Below are 21677 nucleotides of genomic sequence, written 5' to 3'. Positions count from 1 at the left end.
CAAAAACTAAAACTGAATCACCTGTATCCCACACAAATGTTCTTTGTACACCTCTAAGATGGCCACTTGGCTATGCCCATGTACAGAAAACGCTATGAGGAGCTAGGTAGGTAGGTAGATAGATAGATAGATAGATAGGAAGAAATAAATAATCTCCATTGACATGAAGGAAGAGAAAAAGAATCTACATCGTTTGTTACATTTTATCAAACTATCCACATGCACTTTCTTCAAAGGATCCCCCCCCCCACATCATATGGTCCACAGATGATGAACCAAAGCTAGGCACTTGAACCAATTCTTTGAGAGATTTAATGAAAACTGCAGTCCATTGCTTCTTAGCTCTCCGAAACAGGGCACTAAGAAAGAACCACCAAATAAATCTCATGGAGAGGTTATTTCCCCAAGTAATATTGATTACTTACCCAAACAATAAAAGTTTAGAGAATTTGATAAAGTTAACAGGTAGATGATTTTAAAAGAGAAAAAAGAAATGTATGTGTGTTTATGAGTCTAGTTAATATGTGGAGTTTGCTGCCAATGAAAGTTATAAAATCAGTGAGCTTGCTAAGTTTCAATTAGATACTTGCTAGAATTGAAATTAAAAGGACTGTTAATTTTGAGGCTTCACAATATCAGTTGATAATTAGATGACCTTAGATACAAATGTCTTCCCTCCTGGAATATTTTTCTGGAAAAGCATTTCACTTTAGCCTAAGAGCTTAAACCATAGCCTCTTATTCATCAGTTTTCACTAAGAGTCCACAGTGTATAAGTTCTTATTGCCAAATTTAGGGGAAATATGAACCATACAGGAGATGAAATCCTGGAACAAAAGTTCTGCTAATAGTTCCATGTTTCAGATACTGAAATTAATTTGAAAAAATTAAATCATGTTCACTTTGTTTCAGTAATGTTGCTTGATGAATATACCTTTTGAATAATTGCTTGGTGAATATACCTTTTGAATAATTTGCTGTACCATTGTTTTGATTTTTGTTGTTTCCATCACCTATATAAAACTAATAAAATATGAAAATGTCTTCTGTTTATATTGATTTATTTCAATTATTAACATTTGTAGTTACCCAGTTGCAGGCAAAATGATACTGTTTAATTTTCTCAGGAGCTCTCTGTTTTATTTTTTATCTGCTAGTAGAAAGTAGCACAAGTTGGAGCTGAGATATCCTCCACAGGGTTCAAAAGGGTTATTCCCTCAAGTACTATATACGTTCTCTTATCTTGACTTGTCTTCAGTGACCAAGTGGCTAAAAAATCATTACCCATATTTGTTTTGTGATCAGTGAGGTCAACATATGGTAATCTGAGTGATTCAATTATAAACTCACTGGGTTCTACAGTCAAGCTCAGATCTCATTAGCATAGCTGTTTTTGGGGGTGTGTGTGTGTGTGTGTGTCAAGAGCAAGTACTTTGGTTTTACTTACCATAAATTTTTGTAAAAATAGGTCTTTTAAGTCATCTCACCAATGAGTCCACCAGATGTGATTTTAAGATAATAAGGTTTCTTTTCTACTAAGCACATGCAAACTTTCAAATGAACCACATTAGAAGAGTATTCACTTATCCCAATGATATAATGCTTCTGCCGAAAACATTTCTAGGACTCACTTTTCAATCACCATCAGAGCCTATGTTTCATTCCTTGGAAGATACTCAATAGTTAGAGATGGATTTGGTTTCTGGAAACAGACAAATGTCCAAAGTCTAGTAGGGTGTAACTCTCAGTATTATTGGCACTTTAGGCCCAAAAATGAAGTCTGAGATAACAAAATGGGTTTTCTGATATGCCTCACAAATAGGTACTAAAGATAAGTCCCAAAACGCTTTACACAAGAATAATATCAATAAATAAGTATATGGCTTTCCAGGGTGACTATTTTAAGGGACTCTACTCATCTACAAGTACAAATGAGTTCAATGTGTTAGGAGGAGGGAAAGCATAGCAGAAAAGGAGTAGTTAGTCTAAAGGGTGAGATGAAGCTTGTCACATTAGAGGAACTGAAAGAACACCAGTCTGGGGAACACATAGTAAACAAGGGGAGCATGGAGTGGCATAAGCATGGAGGGGTGAGCAGGGCAGGGGCCCCCAGTTTTTCATCAGTACAATAAAATCACATACAATTTCATTCCTATCACGTTGACCTGTCCCCTACTGCTTACCTCTCTGTTTTGCTACTCTCTTCACCCTTTGTGCTCAGTCTCCAAAAATGCTGAACTGATAACATTTCTGGTGAGCAGCCTTAGTTTGCTTCATGGGTACTCAGGGCCTTGGGGCAACCCATTCCTTCTGCAGGGCACACTTTCCCTCCTGCACTTTATAGCACCTGCCAATACCCTGGTCCATCTGGCCCACTCCTATCCACTCTTTACATCCCAGTTCAGACACCTGCTCCTCCTCCAGGAAGCCTCCTCCGAACCCCATCACCTCCTTAATAGCTGTAATGCTTACAAATCTCTGCTGATAGACTCAGAGTTACAAGAAATAAAACTGTATTTTTCTATACATCAACTCACATTACATTATGCATCCCTTTTACTGTGCGTTGGAAATTTAGTTTTAATAAATTTAGAGTTCTCTGTGTTCACCCAACTTTTTCTCCAAGTTCCAGAAGAAATAAAATGCTGAGGTGTCAGGAGTAGGAACGAGTGAGGGTGAAGTATCTGGTACTTAGGGTCATTGACCCGCCTCACTAGCTGCTTCTCAACATCCACACTCCCACCTGGCCTGAGGTTAGCTTGGAAGATGACTCCTGGGTTGCACCTCAGCCTTAACCACAAGGTATTATAAGGTCTAGAATGCTCTCTCTCTCGCTCGCTCGTTCTCTCCCTCCCTCTCTCCTTCTCTCCCTCTCTCCCTCTCTCTCTCTCTCCCACTTTCAGGTCCCTTCTGGGCTCACATGATGAGGAGATCTTTCTGCCCCTTCCTTTCCCAGCGTGGCCACAGTTCTCTCTGTGAGACCATCTAGGACTTGTCTATTTTCTGTACCACTCCTGGGCACATCTTCCTGCTCCTGCACCTTTACTGGGTCACAGAACCTCTTCCCAAGTTTCTCTGGCTAAACCACTTCATCACCATTCGCCTCTGAAAGTCACTTGCTTCTTCCACTCTGTCAGGAAAGTGAGGTGCACCTTCTCTCTGCTCCTGACTTCCCCAAGCTTATCTGGGGTTTCTATTGTTCTCCCAACTCCACAGCTCAACCCAAGGTATAGGATACTTTGTAATTTCTATATACCTAGTACTTAGCATAATGCCTGGCATATTGTAGGCACTTAAATTGTCATTGAAATGAATTGAATTAAATTCTTCAGTGAGTTGCATCTGTATTCCAGTATGGGCAGTCAAAGTGACTTATTCATTGCCTAGCTTAACACTGATATAGATATTTAGAGTAAAATAGAGTGAATAAATTATACTAACTGAATAAGCAAGAGATGTAAGAATAAATGGAACCAACAAACCTCTGAATGACTCCATAGATGAGAATAAGAAAATAAGTATTAGTCAGGATAATTGACACTGGCTGTGGTAACAAAAAAATCCCAAACACCAGTAAATTGTCACAAAGTTTATTTCTCACTCAAGCAGATTGCAATGCAGGTTTCCCTTATTAAGCTATCCATCTGAGTGGCATTCCCCCAAGATATGTCCCAGGGAATCAGGCTTTTTCTGTTTGGCAACTCTACATCTTCATCTTTATCTTGGATCCTGAAGACTTCAGATACAAGGAAAAGAAAGAACATGAAGAAGGCACACCCTCGTGCAAATGTTTCAGCCTGCAAGTGATAGATTATTTCCTCTGACATTCCACTGATTAAAAAAACAAAAAAACAAAAACTAGTTGTATGTCCCCACCTAGATGCAAAGGGGCTGGGAAATGGGAAATATAGTTTAACTGTGTGCCCAGAAAAGGGAAATGGATGTGGTAAGCATGAAGCCAAAACCTGCTATAGCATATATTTAAACAACCAGATGAAATAGTCACAAGTACCTTGAAGTAATAATGAAGGGTACTAACAGAGTCCTGTTAAAGTAGAAACAAAGCTCCATGCTCTGCAGACTCATTGCACCTGTCTGTATTATCTTGTGCTTAGACTGTTTAAACAACCTCCTGACTTGGTCTCCCTGCCTCCACCATGGCCCCTCCAATCATCTGACTGTCCTGAGACCACAGAAATCATCCCAAAATGACATCACATAAGTGAAAACTTTCCTGTGACTCCCCATCTCCCATGAGGAAAAAAGATCCAAATGCCTCAGTATTATATGGGATGATTCTCTAGGCTCATCCCTCCTCTCCCCTTACCCATTTTGTACATGATTCCCCATCAAAGTTGAACTTCTTCCATCTGGCAAACCCTTTCCCCTGGTGAATGATTACCATCCTTCAAGATTTGATTCAATCTTGAGGTTCTCGGTGAAGACTTCAGCCCAAGCAGAGCAAAGCACTCACGTTTGTGGCCAAGCCATCCCTCTTTCCCCACTGTTTGTCTTCATAGCATTTATCCACTTACATGACATTTATATGCCTGCCTTCTCTATTTGGCAGTGGGCTCCTGGAAAGCAACTTTATATCCTTAGTACCAAGCATGGTTTCTGTTACATTATAGTTGCTCTGAAAATGTTTCTTGAACTAAGCTCACTGTATATGAACTGAAATGTACTCACTTCTGCAGTTGTCTTTCTATCTTTCCAGTCTTTAATAAATGAAGGATGAGATATGGAAATAAATCTGTGTTCTAAATATCTTGATCAATCAAACTATCCCATCTCATAGAACTTGGGAACAAAAAGTATGGTGAAATTCACAGAAAGAGATGAGGTGAGGTCTTGGGTTAAAATTATTCTCTTTTCTAGTGAAAAGAGTTCACACAAGATTAGAATAGATATCATGGTATATTTAGATAGAACAGGCAGTCATTCTAATCCACAGTGCCAAGAATTACAAATTATTTATATGCCACCAAATTCCATTCCAGTATAGAATATCACTTTTTGTCTTGGAATTTACCATTTCCCAAACTTAATTCTGTCAGGAAACATCTAATATAGCCCACTTATTCCTAAGAGAACTAATACCTCATTCTGAAAGCCAGGAAGGAAAGGAAATTTCCATGAGAAAGAAGGGAAAATGTCAGGGGGAGAAATGCTAACTTTATGAACAGGTGAGGCTGTCAAGTTGAGGATACTGCAGAATCTCCCTGCATCTTCTCCAGCCTAGGGTTGGACACAGTCACCTAACTAAGGGAGTGAGACATGAATTAGCAGGCAGTGTGTAACCTATGTCAAAAATGTTTGAAATAGCTACTCTATCACTTAAATTTATATGCATAACCTTCTCAATCTTGGAAATCCTTTCACATTTAATACCTTCCAAAAGCATTTCACTTGTGTCCCTCTCCTGGCGTGGCATGGATTGCAACAGTTACCTGCCTCAAACTCCTCAATGGTTTCCATTTGCACTTGGGGTAGGATCCAAAGTCTTTATCAAACCACAGAGTACTACATGATGAGGCATCTGCCTGATTCTCTAGACTCATGCAGCACCCTCGTCCTCTCTATCTGCTTCTGCCACACAGACCTTCCTTCAGTTCCTAAAACATCTCCAATCACTCTCCCACCTCAGTCTTCCCATAGGCTAAGTTGGCCCAGGTCTATCACCTCTCACCTGCCCTCACCCCACTCATCCTACCAGCCTCCATTAAAGGTTCCTTCTTCCTAGACACTTCTCTGATTCCCCAGTTTAAATTCCATTGTCTTACTGTACTTTGATTGTACCTAGTACTTTTCCTTCATAACACATACTAGACTGTGGAGTCATGCATTTGTTAGGCTTATAGTTGATTCAATGTCTACCTCCACACAGTTCTTTGCGAGCAGAAACCATCTGTGTTCACCACTATATCTCCAGCGTGTGCCAAGCACACGTTGCCTGCTCATAGAAGACATCCTATAAATATTTGTTTTAAAAATAGGCTGAAGTAGTTACAAAGGGTATTGGGAATGATATAGAAATTAGCTGGACCTTAAAGTGTGAGGAGATGCTTCATTCTCAAATGCAGGGGGTAATGTTCAAATACTTGGTCAAAGGGTACAAACTTTCAGTTATGAGTAAGTTCTGAGGATCTAATGTGCAGCTTGGTGACTATATTAATGACACTGTACTGCCTTGTACACTTAAAATTTATTAAGAGCGTAGATCCTAAGTGTTCTCACCGCACGCACAAGAGGTAACTGTGTGAGGCACTGGATGAGCTAATTAACTTGATTGTGAAAAGTATTTTACAATGTATATTTATATCAAATCATCACTTTAAATATATACAATTTTATTTGTCAATAATACCTCAATAAAGCTGGGAAAAAATAGTACAAGGCAAGGATAGTAGGAGTTTTTTTAAAAAATCAGTGAAAGAAGAGGGTGCTGGAGCAGGTCCTTAAGGCTCCCTGCTGTGCCAAAAGTTAACTTGTTAGTTGCTGGATCTGAGTTCCTGGGGGATGGGGTGGGGGGCGCTGCAGGAACAGGGCCTTTGGGGAACAGGCTACCTACCTACAAGTACAAACATATTTCGATATTAAAAAAAACTGGTATGGTTGCATGGAAGCAGCCGGGCTAAATCTGTGTTCTGAGTAGGAGGGAGCTTGGAAGTCTCCAGAAAGTGGCACTAAGTTACTTGAAATTTCACGGATGATGTGGAGATGACAGACTAGTATGAAGGTAAGATGGACAGAACTAGGGGGAAGATTGTCAAGATGTGGTTCTGCCATTTTCTGGCTGAGATAAGCTTCAGGGACCACATGTATAACATGAAGAAAATAGTGGTACTGACTCCAAAAGGATCCAATGAGAAAACCATATGCAAAGTGTCCACCACACTGTTTGGTCAGTGGTAGCTATCATTACTGTTGTTGTTACTGCTGCTTTTGCTGTTATCACTAGGAAAAGAACTGGTCAAAAGAACCTGGGCTCTAGCTCACTTCTACCATTATCTGTGTGGCCCTGGACAAGTCAACTACTCTGACCAAAATGTTGGTATATGAATGTGTGAATTTTCTGGGGAACAGGGTCATATTTTTATCAGACTCTCAAAGGAGTTTAAATACGACTCATTTTCACATCCTACATTTACCTTAAGTACCTGGAACCAAATTGTCTCTCCTATAGTAGTATAAATTATACTCATTGTCACCATTCTGTTGCTTTTTATTATAAGATCACCAAATTTATTTTGTATTTCCCTCAAAAAAAAGTTACTTCATTTTTTAAAATGTTGCACTCAATATTATTATTTGAATACAAATCACAATACTCACTATTTTCAAATTTTAAACTTTTATTTCAAATACTTAAACATAAAGCTGTTAACAATAACCATAACATTAATAAGGAATGAAAATATTAAAATATAAAAATAAGTATTGAAACACATATTTTAATTGATATCATTTGACATGAAAATACAGGTCCTTTGCATCAAATCATCAAATAAAACCATTGCATCCTGGTACCTGAATTTTTCCTAAAGCAAACACAAAAAATAGAAGAAGAAGAAGAGTCTTGGAAGCCAGTAAACAAACTTTACAATTATTTGTATGAAAATAAAGTGAAGTGCAATTCCACAAAAAGAAAAATCTCACCAAAAACGAATGAGGTATATTTATGTAGATTACTATGGTTAAATGAAAAAAATAAAATAGGGACAAAATACCTATTCTTATTAAAAAACCTCTTAACATTGAAAGAATAGTACCACCTCTCATACAATAACTGAAGACACATACATATCTGCAATCAAAAATCACTTGCATCTAAATGATGATTCATTTTCCCACCCACCACTGGTGCTTACAAACCCTACCTCCTAGCTGTGTGTAATTTGAATTCTCTTTGATCTAATGTGAGACCCACAAGCTCAACCAAAAAAATCTTTATCATCTATATTTTGTGAAAACAAATTGAGGCAAAACTAAATTTCAGTTCACCTGGAAGGAAAAGACATCTTTTCCTCCTGCTCTTGCTTCTTGGTACATATTTATTAATCCCAAAGCACTTTTTGGCCTCATACTGACCATTCATCAATTTTCATCAGCCATTATCTCTGGTCCCTGCAGTGCACCTCAGTGGGTTGGCAGGAGAACTTGTAGAATCAGGTTTCATGGGAGAAAAATGCATTGCACTTCTCAAGTCTCAGTCTATACTTAAAAAAAAAAAAAAAAAAGCTCCACTCAGTGTGGTGAATTTCCCTAGAGTGTGTGGCTGCATTTACAGTGGGCATTGTCAAAAATAAAACTTGAATATAAAACCAGGGTCTAGTATATTACAATCTCAACAGTGAGGGCAAAAACAACCATAGGCAGCATTTCTACATATTGAAATTCCTGCAGCCAGATGTTCCTGGGGTTTATCAAAATGTGATCTGATTAAGGGATTTTTGGGAGGGTTGTGCTATAAATCATGCTGTTACTCACATGCATTCAGAATAGTTCCTAAATGCTAGAAAAGTTGAATTTAATATTGGAAAGTATTTACATTGCCACCAATCAATGTAGTAGAAGTGGGAAAAAAAATCTACAAACCAGCCCCAGCATGCTTCAGGGAGTAAGATGATTACATGAATTTAGCTGTTTATTAGTGCAGAGACATGCTGTAAGGATTAAATGGGATGAAAGAAAGTCATGGCTTCAAAGCCCATTTGTTTACAAAATGCAAAACTTAAACATTTTCAAGAAAAAATAAAATTAAAATATGTATATCTTTTTGACAACTAAATTACAAATGTCTTTGTAATTTATGTATTCTATATATAAAAAGCAAGAAAAACCGCTGTATTTTTTAAATGGAAAAATACCAGGTTCAATCCCTGTAAAAGCACCAAATGCATACCATTTAGGATAATATCACTGATGCATGTTTGACAACCAAATTACAAAGCTCTTTGATATACTCTGTATGAAGAGTGGCAATTAAGGCCAATAAAATCAAAGGAAGAAAAGAAACTAATTAACACTAACATATCATAATGACTCACTAGCATATAAAATCCCACGCCTGCTCTAAACTGCCAGCAATTGGCAATTCCCAAATTTCTAAGGATACAGACAATAGTTTCCAAAAACTGGAGCCACCAGAGGTTTGGGAGGCTCTTGGGAATTTTGGCAATTCTTTCTTCTAGCAAAAGGCCCGAAGCACACCAAGGACTTAAAACCCACCCATCCCTGCCCCCAAGAAATGTAATCCCAAGATTACAAACTATAGTGATTAGTTGTAGATTCTAAACAAATTATATTACTGCCTTATATAAAAAAGAAAAAAACAAAAAACAGTGGTTAATTTTCGTGGTAGGAACAACGTGGAATTTGGAGACAAAAGGACTGAGTTCAAATTCCAGATCAGGTATGTACTATCCCTGTAACTTTGGGCAAATCATTTAACTCTCCACCAAATGAGAATCATAACAATGCCTACCCCACAGAGTTGTAGTGAGGAAAAATGAGGCAAAATGAATGTGGAAATATTCTAAAAGTGGCAAAAAAAAAAAACCCTCTACAAATGTTAACTCTTCCACTGTACCACGAGCAGGCTCCATGTAAACTTAGCAGGTGAGAAAAGTACAAAGATATCCTGCTACAAAAATCTTAATATACTGAAAGTAAACTGATCATAATAGAAAAAAATAACACATTGCAAAGGGAAAAACTCCATGAAAACTGGATTTAGTAAAATTGACCCAGGTTTCAAATGAAGAAAACCTGGCAGAAATTTTCAGCAAGACATTAAATCTGTTTTCATACAGTAAACAAAACCAGATTTTAATAGCCTCTGTGGCTTTGAGATTGTATGGAAAAGCATTTGGAGAATCTAAATTAATTAAAAGTAAAAAATAAAAATCATACCTGGCTGCTGATCGCTAAGTAAACATGTATTACCACAAGATTTAGTAACCAACTGCAGCCAACAGTTTTATTCTAACTTTATGATTGAAAAATCCATGGTACCAGATGATCTCCTAAACTCCAAGAGTTACAACAGAGACATCATTTAAATCCAGAAAAGGACTGATTTTCCAAAAATATTCTGGATGTAGGGTATCTCTGCATAAGTGTACCAAATGACAAAATGCACCAGGAGCATTGTCAAGGTCATTGTGCCATACAAATGTAAGATATTATTATTAGAGAAATCTGAAAAGCTTTCCTGAATCTTGTAGAATAAGCCAAAATTGTGAAATTTATAAAATAAATAATTCTACAAAAATGATATAGAAAACACATCTCAATATAAACTAGAATAACTGGGGAGGTGGTGGTAGATGGAAACCACAAGTCAAATTCCTTTCCTGCCTTCACTGGCTGTCCTTTGACAACCTTGACTTTGATTTTCATGTCACTCGGTCACACATACACATATCTTTGTTCATCTCTGGTCCCCTGCAGTTACTCCTGTTCTCAGCTATTGAGCTTTCAAATAACTGATTTCTCCTGTTGTTTTTCTGAACTCCCTAAACGGCTCAAGCAATCAGCTCACCAGTTATCCACTCCTGACATGGGTTCAGCATCTGTGGCCTCTCCAACCTACCACCGCTTGGGTGGTGAAGCCCCACACACAGGAGTGAAGGGTACCAGGAGAAGGTCACAATGCCACCCAGAGGAAAATTTATTTGCAAAACCAACTCATAAGTGGCTGCCCTGCTTAAAATTCCATTGAATCTTGAGGTTCTGGAGAGTCCTCTAGGTCTAATGAGTCCCCTAAGCTTCCCTGTGAGTTTATGGTAAACCCTGAAGTTTTCAATGCATTATGAGCATTCATAAACTTCTGCAGGTATTTGGAGGTATACAACCAGTGATGTTTCAAGACATCTTCCATTTCGTAGTACTTGGACTGCCTGGCATTCATTTTCCGGAAGCGCCTGAACAGTTTGTTGCCAGACTCATTTCCCTCGCTTGCCCAGGCACCAATGGAGCCATCCCTCTCAATAATTTCAGGGACGTGAGCCAGGGTTTTGTGAAAATAATTGGTGATTTTGCCCTCGTATCTATACTTGAACTTGGTGGAGAGGAGCTCAGCAAAACGCTGTGAATTGAAACTATACTGGCAGAGGGATTCTGGACACTCCTTAGCAGGGCATGATGATCGCCAGACGGGTTTCATCTTCAAATAAAGGTCCATTAGTTCCCTCAGAGCTTCGTGCCTCTCCTCGGAGGGAATTAATTCACAAACTGCTTCAACCGTCTCTTTGGTCATGAGCTTCCTGGCAAAGTTGCCATTCATCCTCATGATTGGTTTCAGATTCATCTTCTTCCGGAGGTGCTTGTCCAAGGCAGCCTGCCATCTTTTCCTCTCCTCTTTGGAGGCACTGGGGTTCTTATACACCTCCCCTATCTCCAGCTGGAAAATCTTGTAGAACTCAGCTGCGTTGCCGATGTCGCAGTGGAGTGCATCTATGGAAGGGACCGTCTCAATGAAGGGTTTGGCCGAGACCCCCTTCACCCGGTCCCGCAGTTCCTCCACCGTCTCGTGGTATGGGTTGGAACGCCAGACCTCATAGCGTTCCAGATTATCTACGTGGCTTCTGGTGATGGAGTGGAAGACAAGATTTTGAGAGGCTTCCAGACGGGTGGCATCACAAAGGGTACAAATGTAGACTGAGCCCGAAGCCTCGAGGCCTTCCACTTCCCGGACAAGTTTCTCATCATACCCAGTACCCCTAAAGATGAACTTGAAAGTCCGGAGGATGCCTCCCATCTCAAGCATTAATTTGCTGCTCTTCATGGCCTCCCTCTCGGCAATGAGAGGGCTCAGGATGGCCGTCAGGGTCTCGTGGTCAGACTCATCTGCCAGCATGAGGCACAAGGGCTTGCAACACAGTTCAGAGTTAGGCTTGGCTTCCTCAAACACCTTCACATTCTGTGACCCGTGAGCGATGGTGATTTTCATGATCGTGAAGGAAAACCGAACTGCCTTTTCCGGAACTGCTGGCCCACTGCCGTGCTTCTCGCCCACGTCTCCCATCCCATCACAAGACTCCTTCACCACTACAGTGAAGGGGCCATTCAGGTAGTCGTCAAAGTCTTGGTCTCTCATGCCCGCCAGGATGTCTTCTTCCATGTCCATCAGAGCAGACACCAAAGCTGAATCATAGCGGAAGCGCTTGGCAATGGTGTCCACCGGGTAATCGTCCACAGAGGAGGACAGTCCAGATAACCCATCAATAATGCCCACGTCAGTGCTGGAAGACACGCTCTTCAGAGGTGGCTGCCACTCAAAGGGGTGGTAGCCCGGCAGAAGGACCTTCTCAGCAGTCCGAAGGGCATGCAAAGGCTGGAAAATCTGCCTCCCCGTGATGGCCTTCACAGTCCTGTACATCTTGTGGTACTGGCTGCAGCTGAGGAAGGTGTTGACACGGATGGCCAAGCAAACAGCCGGCTGCAGGCCGGAGCCCCGTCCCTGCATGATGGCCTCCAGCTCGTCGGCTTGTCTGTGCTCATTCCTTGCCCTCAGAGCCAGCAGGAACAAGGTCAGGCACACTGACTTCACATCTCCACCTTCTTCTTTGTCAGCGAAAGCCTTGACTTGCAGCTTGAGCTCCCTCAGGCGGTGCTTCTGAGCCCTCCGGGTCAGGGACAGGAGATGCTGGCGGGGCCGGCCCCCTTTATTAATATGCACGAAAGTCTCTCTCGATTCCTTGTGGCTTGAGACATGGTGATTATATTTTTCCAAGCTGACCTCCTCATTGCACTCTTTGGCTGGACATTTCACCATCAGGGTATTCAAGATGCTCAGAAAAGACTTCACTGGACTCTCCAGGTCAGTAGGGAAGCAGGGGTACCGGCAAGAAGGACAATAGCTTCCCATGACTTTGAGGCATCTGAGAATGCAGATCCTGCAAAATACATGCTTACAGCTGGTCTCTACAGGGTCCGCCAGAATGTGTTCACAAATCTGGCAGGAGATAGATTTCACAAAGTGCGCCGGGAAGTCCACTGCCAGGAGCTGGGTACTGAGATGTATCTTACTGCAGTTGGCAATCTTCTTCATCAGTTCCTTGTTGCTGATCCTGGCCTGAGCTCTCCTCTTGCGCCGACGGACTTCTCGAGCTCGGTCAATCACAGTTCTGAGTTTTTTGCTGAGCTGCGCGCTTGGCTGATGACCCTTCCTCTTGAGTCCCTGACGGGCAGTGTGGCAGATGTCACAGGATGTTGTGTGGGAGGACCACTCCATGGTTGCATTCCTTGGGGAGTAAGCCTCACACGGGGCACTGCTAAACTTCCTATGCATGAAGCTCCAGCAGTTATGGCAGAACTCAGTGGGATGAATCGAGTCCACATCGGCCTTCACATCGATCTGGAAAACCTTGGCAATGAGGTCTGGCCAGGACGTGGCCCTCTTTTCCTTCTTTCGTAAAAGGACTTGGGTTTTACCATCCACAGGCCCGTGGACTGGGTATCTCCTATTGTGCCCATCAGCTTTGAAAGGATTCCCGCAGATGCGGCAGAGATGTCGCAGGTTGGCTTGGTGCATGGCTTTGTCTCTTGCTTTCCTGTCATCATGGGATTTCTTCAGAAACTTTGGGTGGGGCTTCAATGCCGGTTGAGTCAGAGCTGGTTTCTGACCACCAGGCTTGTCCAGGACTGCTGGAGACTGCTCTAGAGAGGGTTTCCTCTCGGAGGAATCTTGCTTTCCCGCTTGAGCATTTTCAGGTGTCTTTTCAAAGGATCTCACCCTGAATAGCTTAAATTTCCATTCTGAAAATTTAATATGTGGGTGCTGGATTTCGTCTGGGGCGGAACTGAGTCCCAGGGTGGGTGGCAAAGAGACCGCCATGCTGGCTGAGGTACCTGGAAACAATAAAAACAAGTCAGATTAGGAAAAAATTTCAATATCCCACTGATGTACCTTGGAAGCAATACAAATTAGTACAGTCAATTATTCACTTATTAAATCATCCAAAAAGATAAGTATTAAACCTCCTATTTTAATATACTATGTTAGGTGCTGATCATGTAGCGGAGAAGAGAGTCATTCCCTGTTCTGACAATGCTGATGGTCATTTATACCATGTATCTAATTACATGCAACACCATGGTTTATTTCACATATATATGCACAATCTTATTTTTTTAACTTATTATCTTTTATTGAGGTATAGTTGATGTACATTATTATATATGTACAATATTATTTCCCTTCCAGTGAAACCTTAAGGTCTTTGAGGACAGAATCCTTGAGTGATTTATCTCTGTCTCCCCAAGTTTCCTAGCACACATTATGTGCTCAATAGTTATTTGCTGAATAAATGCAAGGAAAAGCTGTCTACTAAACCAAAGAAAAATCATATTTTCTGCATTGTATCAGTCTCATTGCACTAGCTGGACAATATATTTCCAGCTTTTTAAAGCTGTCTCCTGGGAGGTTGGTTGTTGATTTCTTCCAAATGGAACATAAAGGGATGATAAAGCTACAAATCCAAAGAAACTAATTACTCAGTACGTGAAAGGATGAAGTGAATTTTGAGCTTTATGAATGCACTCTAATAATAAGTATCATGGATAGTAATTATGCTTACAATTTTAATTAGCGAATGCTGCTGTAAATTATAAGGTTGTTTCTCCATTAGGAACAAAACCCACAGGACTCTCTAAACCTGCAACAAACCACAGTGTGCATGTATAAAGATTCTGAAGAATTTTAAGATGAAAATTTCAAGTATTTTCAGATAAAATTACACAGGCCATCCTGAAAGTCATTACTGGGCACTGATCATTAGCTCTATAGTTTGTAATAAGAAGAGGTGGGAGTAATATTTTTCTTCTTCGAAAAACATTAGCAATTATACATTCCAGGAAAACCTAGGAATCTGGCTTGTGGTGTAGACACCATGCATGGAGCAGCAGAAAAAAGTCTAAAAATGCCATTTGAGTGTCTCTAGACCCAATTAGCCCAATATTCTCAAAATTCTTTAGTACACATAACTGGGAAAACAGCAACTGTATTTTCAGACTATTATCTATATTTCTCATATTTGCCTGGGTTAATGCTCTTGACCTGCCAATTTTATCAAACAACGTTTCCCCCTCAATTAACTAACTAACCAAACTGATGATATTTTTCTAGTCATGTGATCATGGAGACTAATCCTCAGATGAACACACTTTGCCCAGAGGTGGGATTTGGGGGTAGGGGTGGGAGAGGAAGCCACAAGGGTTGTCCTGACAGCTGCTAACAAAGCTTCCGGTCAGATCGCCCCTTTAAACCACTGAATTTTGTTGCATCTTGCATGCATTATGCTTCAGAGGTTTATGTTTTTCATAAAAACTAAAAGCCAACTTCCAGTCTTTGTTGAAAAGGAAATCCTGTTACCTTGTTCTATATGCAGAACTGTGTGAGAACCAAACAGTTCTAAACCATTTCAAAGGTCTCATTAACATCAGAAATATTCAATATTTCATCTGCAGCCCAACCAACACCTCAGAGTTGTTTACAGTTCTTTTATGTTCCTAAACTCTGTCCTGGGTCAGGGCAGAGGACTTTCCGTGTCCCCTGCCCTCTGCTCCATTGCTTTGAACTCATTCCCAAGTGTCTTTTTTATTTCTTTAAGCTTTCCCTTCCCTGTCTTTTTCTGCACTATTTCTCTGGAATTGCAAGATAATATTTTGAGTTCTTAAAAAAAAAAATGCATGACCATCTTTAGAGTTACTCAAGTTAAATACTGAACTTTCACAATGAGTAAGTCAACCACAAGACATGTTGGAAGGCTCCCTAGAACTGTCTCCCCTCCCTACCCACCCCTCTCCTGACTGGCACTGGCCTGAAATGTTGGGTCAAAATCTGCCAAAATACATTTGTGTAACTACTCCCATGGAAAGAGTACCATCACCAAGCAGTTATTAGCCATTGACAATCAAATCAAATTTATTTATTAGATTGTTTTTCTACTTAATTGCTAAAAGTTTATCCAAACTAGAAGCAAGAGGGAGTGGGAGAAATGTGTTATTCTTCTTATTTTTAGGGGAACATACACCAAGATGCTAATAGTGGTGATCTGTGAAAACTATAGACGTTTTATATTTTTTATCTTTATCTATGATTTTTAGTTCCTCTGAAATAAACTTCTATTACTTTTAGAAGATAGAACTTTTAATAATTAGTTCTAATAAGATATCGTTTATCTATCTGATTAGCAAAAATTAAAAATATTGATATTAATCAGCATTAATATAGGCAAGGGGATTGCAGATATCTTCATACAGTCTTGGGAGAAGTGTAAATTGGTATAATATTTCTAGTGGAAATGTGACAATGTCTTTAAATTTTTTAAATATATATTATCTTCTGTGCAATAAATTTGCTTTTAGAAAGTTATCCTATAGAAACATTCCCACAGGTTATTCCCACAGTGATATTTATATGGAGAGAGACAGAGAGAGAGAAAGGAAAAAATTAAAAATCTGTTTAAAAGATGTGTTTGTTACTTTGAAAAATAGAAAACAGCATAAATGATCACCAATAGGGCACTATTAAATAAACTCTGGTCCAGATATACAATGGAAAACAACACAGAAATTTTAAATTTCTATATGCATTGATACATATGTGCAATTTCTATATACATCAAGATACAAAAAGATGCCCACATGACAAAGCAGAGACCAGAACAACAATAGCAAGTATAGTAAGACTTCATTTATGCATGTTTGTATATATCTGAAAATACAGAAAATCTGGAAGGATATGCACTAAAACCTTAACAATGTTAACTCTCTAGAAAATAGAATTGGCACTGGTAAGGAGATCTCTAATTTTCTATTTAATTCATTTTTATATCATTAGAATGTTTCACAACAAATACAGATTATTTTTTTAATTTTTGTGATATATTCACTTTAGGGAAAAAAAGTTTTAAAGGCTAGATTTCTATGTACCCATAGTCCCTTTTCCGTATTTCTTCCTAAATTTCCCCCCAGAAAAGTTTAAGATTTGACTAAGTCTCAAATCTGACCACCATTCTTAGCTTATCTTTCTTTTCTGGTAAACATGTTGAAAGGGGACTGAAATATGGACCTGCAGACAACATGAAGTTAGGACTATGAAAGAGTTATCTTGTCGTCATGGATTTTTTTTGTTTTTGACACTCAGGAATCTGGCAAATGCTTGATCTCCTCTCTTCTAACAAAAGGTCTCAGCAGTGGACCAGCCTCAGGCTCTACAAGGCGGGGTGGTTGTTGCTGGCTCAGCCCTGTTCCCATGGGCTCTGCCCTCTCAGCACTGCCATCCCCTGGTATCACAGCTACAGGGCTCCTTCTCCCCACAGGGCGTGGATTCATTTTGACAAGCCGGTCTGGGGTGGCTTGGTTGGGGCAGAATCTGTCATTTGTATGAGTGCATCCTTAGTTATCTCGGGAGATAGAACCACAGCAGCACCACCCCTGACTCCCAACCCAGCCCTACACACACAGACCCTACACACACACACACTCCCTACACACACACACCCTACACACACACACCCTACACACACAAACCCTACACACTCAGACCCTACACACACACACCCTACACACACAAACGTACTGGTACTTGGTCCACAATCTCTCCTCTTAACATCTTCAACTTGGTCCATACACAATGTTCAAGTGACTACTGTGTGGCCAAGAGTTATCCCTTATTGTCACTGTCCCACTCATTTATTCGTTCATTCACTCCACAAATACTATTGTCTACTATTTGCCAAACACCAGCATCAAAAAGCTGAGGGGCTTCCCTGGTGGTGCAGTCGTTGAGAAGCTGCCTGCCAATGCAGGGGACACAGATTCGAGCCCTGGTCTGGGAAGATCCCACATGCCGCGGAGCAACTGGGCCCGTGAGCCACAATTACTGAGCCTGCGCGTCTGGAGCCTGTGCTCCGCAACAAGAGAGGCCGCGATAGTGAGAGGCCCGCGCACCGCGATGAAGAGTGGCCCCCGCTTGCCGCAACTAGAGAAAGCCCTAGCACAGAAACGAAGACCCAACACAGCCATAAATAAAAAAAAATAAAAAATAAAAAGCTGAAAGCATCAAAAGACTTTTTATGTCTCAGGCATCCACAAAATGACCTGAAGATTCTGGTTCTTCCTCCAGGCAACTTCTTGCTTGAACCACTTCAGAAAGAGAAGTGCACTGTCACAGCCCCTGTTCAGGAATCCCATTCAAGAACGTAACCTCTGTGTAGGGTCTCTACAGTGACAATTCTCAAAATTGCCATGTATCAGAATCACTAGGGAGCTTGTGTTTAAAAAAAAATATCATCGGGTCCCAGTGAGTCTGATTCTCCATCTGGGATGGAGTCCAGAAATCATATTTTTTAACAAGCATTTCAGTGATCCTGCTACTAGGGGTCCACAGGTCATGCTTTGAGAAATACTGGTCTCCTGCTTAGTCCGATCTAGTTCAGGAAATTACTGGCAGTACTTAGCAAATACCTGAGCAAGTATACATTTCCTCCAACCCCGGAATTTGTTTGCTCCTGATTATTTTTCTTGCCTGGACCAGCACGGTATTTTTTCCAAGTACCTCACACCTTTCCTTCTGCTGATTCATTTTACAAACCCATTCAAGAAGCGCTCCTTAGGGAATTCCCTGGCAGTCCACTAGTTAGTACTCTGAGCTTCCAATGCTGGGGGCCCACGTTCGACCCCTGGTCGGAGAACTAATATCCCCGGGGTGGTGTGGACAAAGAAAAAAGGCACTCCTTAAACGCTTCCTTTGCCTGCAGCACTCATTTACAGTAATTCGGATATTTTGCATCTTCTCTATGAACCTACAGTGTCTTCCTCAACTTGGTTTTTTGTTCCTTTCCTATTTTCGTACATTAGAGAGAAAAAACAAATGTACGTCAGCTTCCCTTGTTCCCTCCTCTCATTCCCTGCAAGGGAAAAAGCCCAAGTACTTCTAAGTAGAAACATAAAAATGTAATAAATATTGTGACTCAAGGCATGAAAAATATGAGTGTTACCTTGCTCAGCAGGCTGCCTGGGCAAAGTGTTGGGATGTCTGCAATTTGGTTGATATTACTTGATATCAAAGAGAAGGCAGAGTGTGTCCTCCTGTCTTTCGGAGCAGACTGCTGCAATATTTATCAGCCTCCACTGTCCTTCCCAGCCTCCTCCACCACACAGGGCTAACCACAAATGATGGCAGCCAATCACAGGCCAGGAGCCCCCAGCTCCAGCTGGCACCTGGCTCCTCAGGAAGCTTAGCTGGGGGACCTGAGTATAGAACCACACATGGACGTGTGCTGGAACACTGCCAAAGCTGCCAGTTCACTCCGCAAGACTGTTTGGTTGGAAATGATCTTGTCAACATAATCTGTGGCTTCTGCCAGGGTTCTATAGCTCTGCGCCTCAGTTTCCTCATCTGTAAGATGGAAATACGAACTGTATATACCTCAAAGAGTCAATGAGGTTATACAGTGAGAGTTATTATAAGAAAATACTTGGAACAGTGTCTGCCTTTAGTAGGTACTCATCAAATGCTAACTATATGATCATTTTTATCATAGTTTTGAAATGACCTACCTGGTCATCAGGTAAGTTTGTGCTCCTTGTAACAACATTACGTTTACATTACTAGAGTTTTGAAGTCACAGACCAGGATTTAAATCTTGCCTCAGGTCTTGGATTTATTACTTAAACTTTATGAGGTGCCATCTCCTCATCTACAACCCAGGATTGATAATATTAGCCCCTAGTTATCCAGAGCAATAGGCCAAGCTTCCAAGTGCTTTACATATCACTTATTTTTCACAACAATTCTAAGCATTTGATATTATTTTCTCCAAAGAAAAGCAACAGAAGTTTAGAGAAATGGAGAAACTTACCCACAGGTACACTTCACTAAATAGTGAAGTGGGTTTCAAAGTGCATGTCCTTAACCACTTCGCTATTCTGTAAAAGGAGAATACTGAAAGCCATTGGCACCAATAGTGTAAGGATGACTCAAAAATGAGTCATCAGTCTACCTAGCACGGTCTCTGTTTCAAATCCCCTTTATAATTCTTAGACCAGCTTTATCCCCCAAGTGAGGGTGGCCTTGCTCTCATTTCATCTTCAGCAAAACTGTCAAAGAAGTGGGTGCAAGGATTTCTCTGTGCTGTGCTACCCTCTTTAGATACTTCTTGTATATCCCCACTATTTTTTACTCAGGCCTGTCCAATCACACAACAGTCGTGGGGGACACAGCTTCTGCTCACTAAGATAAAGCGTGAGCAGAAGCCACTGCAGTAATATGGGAGAGATGGTCTGTGGCTTCCAGGAGCTTCCTTTTGTTTATACCCAAGGTTCATATGACATCGTGAGGCTGGGCAGGTGGGAGCTGAGAAGTTCCTGAAGATGGAGCCCATGTTCAAATCAGCAGGAAGTAGGGTCTCTGGGATGTGGCTTTATGGGTCTTCATGTCCTCTTTGTACAAGGGGTCAAGTGGAGAGGAGTCACAGCATGGCTGACGTGGAAGAAGATTTCCTTCCCATCCATCCTCCCACACTGCAAAAGCCTGCATCTCCACTGGACTCCCAGAAAGAAGAAGGGCCAGAGGTTCTTGCTTCACCTTGAAGGAAACAGGAAAACAGTAATAGCTCACAGAATTGGAACAAAGCATCAAGTCCCAGCTTCAGAGGATCAGGCTCCAGTTCCATAGACCCACTTAGAAGTTAAGTGACACTAGAGTGACCAACTGTCCCACTTTGCTTGGAACTTTCCTGGGTTCAGCTCTGAAAGTCCAAGGCAAACTGGGTCAGGGGGTCATCCTTCAACCCCAAGCCAGAGTTGGAAAATTTCTCCATCTCAAACATTCATAAATGGAGTCCTTTTCAATTTTTCTTAGGAAAGTTAGATGTTCAGAGAGAATCATTGAAGAATACACACCAGGCCATAGGGGCCAGGGGCATAAGTGTCAGACCAGATTAAACAAGAGCTTTATCTTTTTTGTATCATATTTACCAAAAATTTCTGTACTGTTTAATTTTTTATCAGTCATATGTTCCTTTTAAAATAGAAAAAAAAAGATACACAATAAAATGTTAATAATTAATTTAAAATGAAGCAAAATAAAATATTGGGTGCATATGAAGAAACTCTTCTATTTTTTTATATTTGAAAGTCTGGATTTTTATACATCAGATTCTTCAAGAGCAGGATTTCCCATGTTTTCTTGTCCTTCCCCATTACACCTGGGGACCTCTTTCTCCCATCCATGTTGAAATCATGTCGCTGTCCCCTGTGCCCTGCTGAGAGATGACACCTCCATTGGATTACCAGGAAAACATGCTGAGCCCCTTTTCCTGGTCACTAAAATTCCACCCACTATTCTCGTTTCAAATCGTTTCCATGTGACAGACCCCACCTAGAGCAAACCCTGACTTCCATCATGAAACAGCAAAGTCAAAGCTGCCAAGATTTCCATGTTGTTCCAAGCAAATTAAAAATAAAATATGGCCGACAGATCTTGGCTACATTTAGCAGTAGGAAAAGGGCAAACTAGAGTTTGGATGATTTGATGCCAGTTCCCAGTGTTGAGTAGAGCCCTCCCGGCTGAGTGACTAGCTGTGGTTAATCCTAGAAGTGCGGACAGGGTCTGCACTGGCCCTGCTCCCTCTGGGCACATGCACTCTGCTGTCCCTCCCTTAA

General features: G+C 40.8%; 1 protein-coding gene across 1 annotated transcript; it reads right to left on the bottom strand.

Annotated features, from left to right (window-relative positions):
* Positions 1-10710: 10710 nt before the first annotated feature.
* RAG1 (recombination activating 1) lies at positions 10711-19043 on the bottom strand. Its single transcript, XM_061203256.1, has 2 exons — positions 19010-19043; positions 10711-13856 (listed from the first exon to the last, which is right to left on the bottom strand). Exon 2 carries the CDS (start codon positions 13840-13842, stop codon positions 10711-10713), a length of 3132 nt encoding a protein of 1043 aa, XP_061059239.1. The 5' UTR covers positions 13843-13856; positions 19010-19043.
* Positions 19044-21677: the final 2634 nt, after the last annotated feature.

The sequence above is a fragment of the Eubalaena glacialis genome, chromosome 10 (genome assembly GCF_028564815.1).
Source record: "Eubalaena glacialis isolate mEubGla1 chromosome 10, mEubGla1.1.hap2.+ XY, whole genome shotgun sequence".
Classification (NCBI taxonomy): Eukaryota; Metazoa; Chordata; class Mammalia; order Artiodactyla; family Balaenidae; genus Eubalaena; species Eubalaena glacialis.
Note: the sequence above shows the minus strand (reverse complement) of the source record. Positions and strands in the feature narration are given on the sequence as shown.